Raw genomic sequence first — 2,592 nt, 5'->3', positions numbered from 1 at the left:
TCCCCTGCATTTTTTTTTTAAAAGATAATTTTTTATTTCTTTATTTATTCTTTTTATGTGTGTACCATCAAATTGGATCTGACTGGTACAGGAGGCGATTGTTCCTCCTTCTTCAGCAGAGCATCTGGTGGATTTGAACCGCGCACGTCTGGGATTGGATAAGATGCATTTTTATGAGTAAAATAAAAATGCTCAGAAAATAAAATCATACCATGCAAATGAGACGTTAACTTCAAATGTATCTATGGTATAGAAATTGCACAAGATATTTTTGCTTCTTTCCCCAGCAGAATGGTGGACTCAAGGAAATAGATTTTTATCTACTCCTCTTTATTCTTGTACAAAGATGATTAGATGAAGTAATATTAGAATTGAGAGTACTTTTCAAAGTCAAGACTTGATAAATTGCTGTGTTTCATCAGGTGGTTCATGAAATACCAGCATGTAGACCCAGAAGAAGCTGTGAGGATTCACATTGATGTTCAGACGAAGAAATCAGTGGCTGTTCACTGGGGAACTTTTGCCTTAGCAAACGAGGTGAGTTTGTGATAAAAATAGCTAAGTTTATGCTTTACCTGCTAGGATTTCGTCATCACTGAACCCTGCCAGGATGCCAAACTGTGGATCAGAATCTTCCCAGTCATTACATGAATTAAGATGATGAATCACATTAATTAGTAAGATAATATTTAGATACAGTTGCATGCTGTTCTTTTGTTTTATATTTATAATCAGTGGAACATTTTAAAATATAAAGATCTGCGTGTGTAATATGTGAGAAGTAGAAAATGAAGCATTTAGAGTCTAGTAACCCTCTCCCACCCCCTACCTTCGAGGCTTTTGTCTTTAGTAGAAGATAAAGGGCTTGTATACAATAACTGTGATACAAATGTTGAAAAGGTAAATTCTGCAAGCATGAGACATCATGGTCTCCGGGTCAGAGCTTGTAACTTTCTGGAAGGGTCAAGGGGAGCTTTGTGAAAGAGTGACATTGAACTTGGCTGTGAGAAGGCACAGAAGCCAAAAGGGCATGCATATGATTAGAGGTAGCAAGCATGGGCCAATAGTGGGGCCAGTTCAGGAGAGTAGGTGACATGTAGGGCAAGGAAGGCTAGAGAGAGTCTGGGACTTTTGAAATATGTTACGCTTCTGGTAAAAATGGATTCAGTGTCTGCTATATGCAAGGCATTGGGATAAAAGCTGATTTTAGTTCTAGACGAATAGAGGTGGTGGTTCTGGTAGCCTAGTGGGTAAGGAATTGCACAACTAACTTAGAGACATGTGATTTGAATCCTTGGGATAAAGATAGGTAGTTTCCTTCCATGGGAATTACAGCTTCTGAAAACGCACTGGAGGGTCAGCTGTGAGTTAGTTCCAACTCGACGGCAACAACAATACAGAAGAGCTGTATTTTATCTTAAGGTAGCCGAACCCTACAGCTCTGCACTAGCCAGGTTCTGGAGTCAAGTGGAAGGAGAGCATAAACCTTTCTTTCCTGTCCTGGATTTAGCACCTGCCCCCAGCAAAATTTAACAGTGGAAGGTTAGAGCTGAGCAACTTCTCTCATTTTACATTCTGCAGCACCCTTCACATCTGCTGTCTTCTCGTGCTATTCTCAGCACTCCCTCTGTCCTTATTATGGCTTGTTCTGGTCCCAGCATGCTGTGTGTTCCAATATTGCCCATTATTTTTTCCTGACCCCTTCTTTCCCCAACCAAAATCACCATCTTATGATGCTGTAACTCTTAATCACATTGTTGGGGGAGGGAATGGAATGAATCAATGACCCCAGGGAGTGGTAGAGAATGAATGCTAATAGGAATGAATCGTTGTATGCATTTGGTGAAGGGTAAGGTTAGAGATGGGTTTCTAGTGACCCAGTACTCTGTCTGGTGGCAGTTTCATAGCTTTAACTCACGGCAACCCTGTGTACGCAGAGTGAAACGCTGTACAACCCTTTGGAGTCTGCCTTTCTTTCAGCGATCCTGTAATTCCCAAGCAGAGTATCTGTCTTCAGGGACTGGCCCTCCTGGTCACATGCCTAAAATGAGCAAAGGAAGTCTCACTGTCTAGCTGCATTTCTGCCAAGGCAGGCTTGTTCTTTGGACAGCCCTTCGTGTATTCGGTATTTCTTACCAACACCACAATTCAGAAGCATCACTTCTCCTTTGTTCTTCCTTATTGTCTAGTTTTCATGTATATACGAGGCTATTAAAAACACCATGGCGTGGGTCAGATGGACCTTAGTCCTGCTTTTTATCAAGGTCCTTAGCAGCTGATTTGCCCAGAATCTCACACATTATTTCTTTTTTTTAAAAAAATTTATATTGGTTTGCATACAGAATTCATGTAGATTGTGTTTCACACATTCCATCATTCATATTGTGTTTCATTCAGGATCATTCCCATACATTGTATTTTATATCATTTGATTTCTTTACTGCTGCTCCCATGGCTTAAAAAAGGGTGTGCCTTACTCAAGCCATGTTATTTTCAAATGCCTCAAGTGTATGTGAAAGTTGGACAGTGAGTAAGAAAAAACAGAAGATAAATTGATGCTTTTGAGTTGAGATGCTGGTAAAAATAAACATA

The 2,592-nt window shown here is 40.2% G+C and overlaps 1 protein-coding gene across 1 annotated transcript in view; it reads left to right on the top strand.

Moving 5' to 3' along the window:
• Nucleotides 1-2,592, top strand: part of NAPEPLD (N-acyl phosphatidylethanolamine phospholipase D) — a 13,368-nt gene that overhangs the window by 6,716 nt on the left and 4,060 nt on the right. Inside the window, exon 3 of the mRNA XM_006882603.1 lies at nucleotides 423-537. Within this exon, the coding sequence (XP_006882665.1) occupies nucleotides 423-537 (115 nt within the window). The remainder of the gene's footprint in view (nucleotides 1-422; nucleotides 538-2,592) is intronic.

This window comes from Elephantulus edwardii, unplaced genomic scaffold (assembly GCF_000299155.1).
Source record: "Elephantulus edwardii isolate Elephantulus edwardi_28Jun2011 unplaced genomic scaffold, EleEdw1.0 scaffold00022, whole genome shotgun sequence".
NCBI lineage: Eukaryota > Metazoa > Chordata > Mammalia > Macroscelidea > Macroscelididae > Elephantulus > Elephantulus edwardii.
The sequence above is the reverse complement of the archived record's forward strand: the minus strand, read 5'-3'. Positions and strand labels throughout refer to the sequence as shown.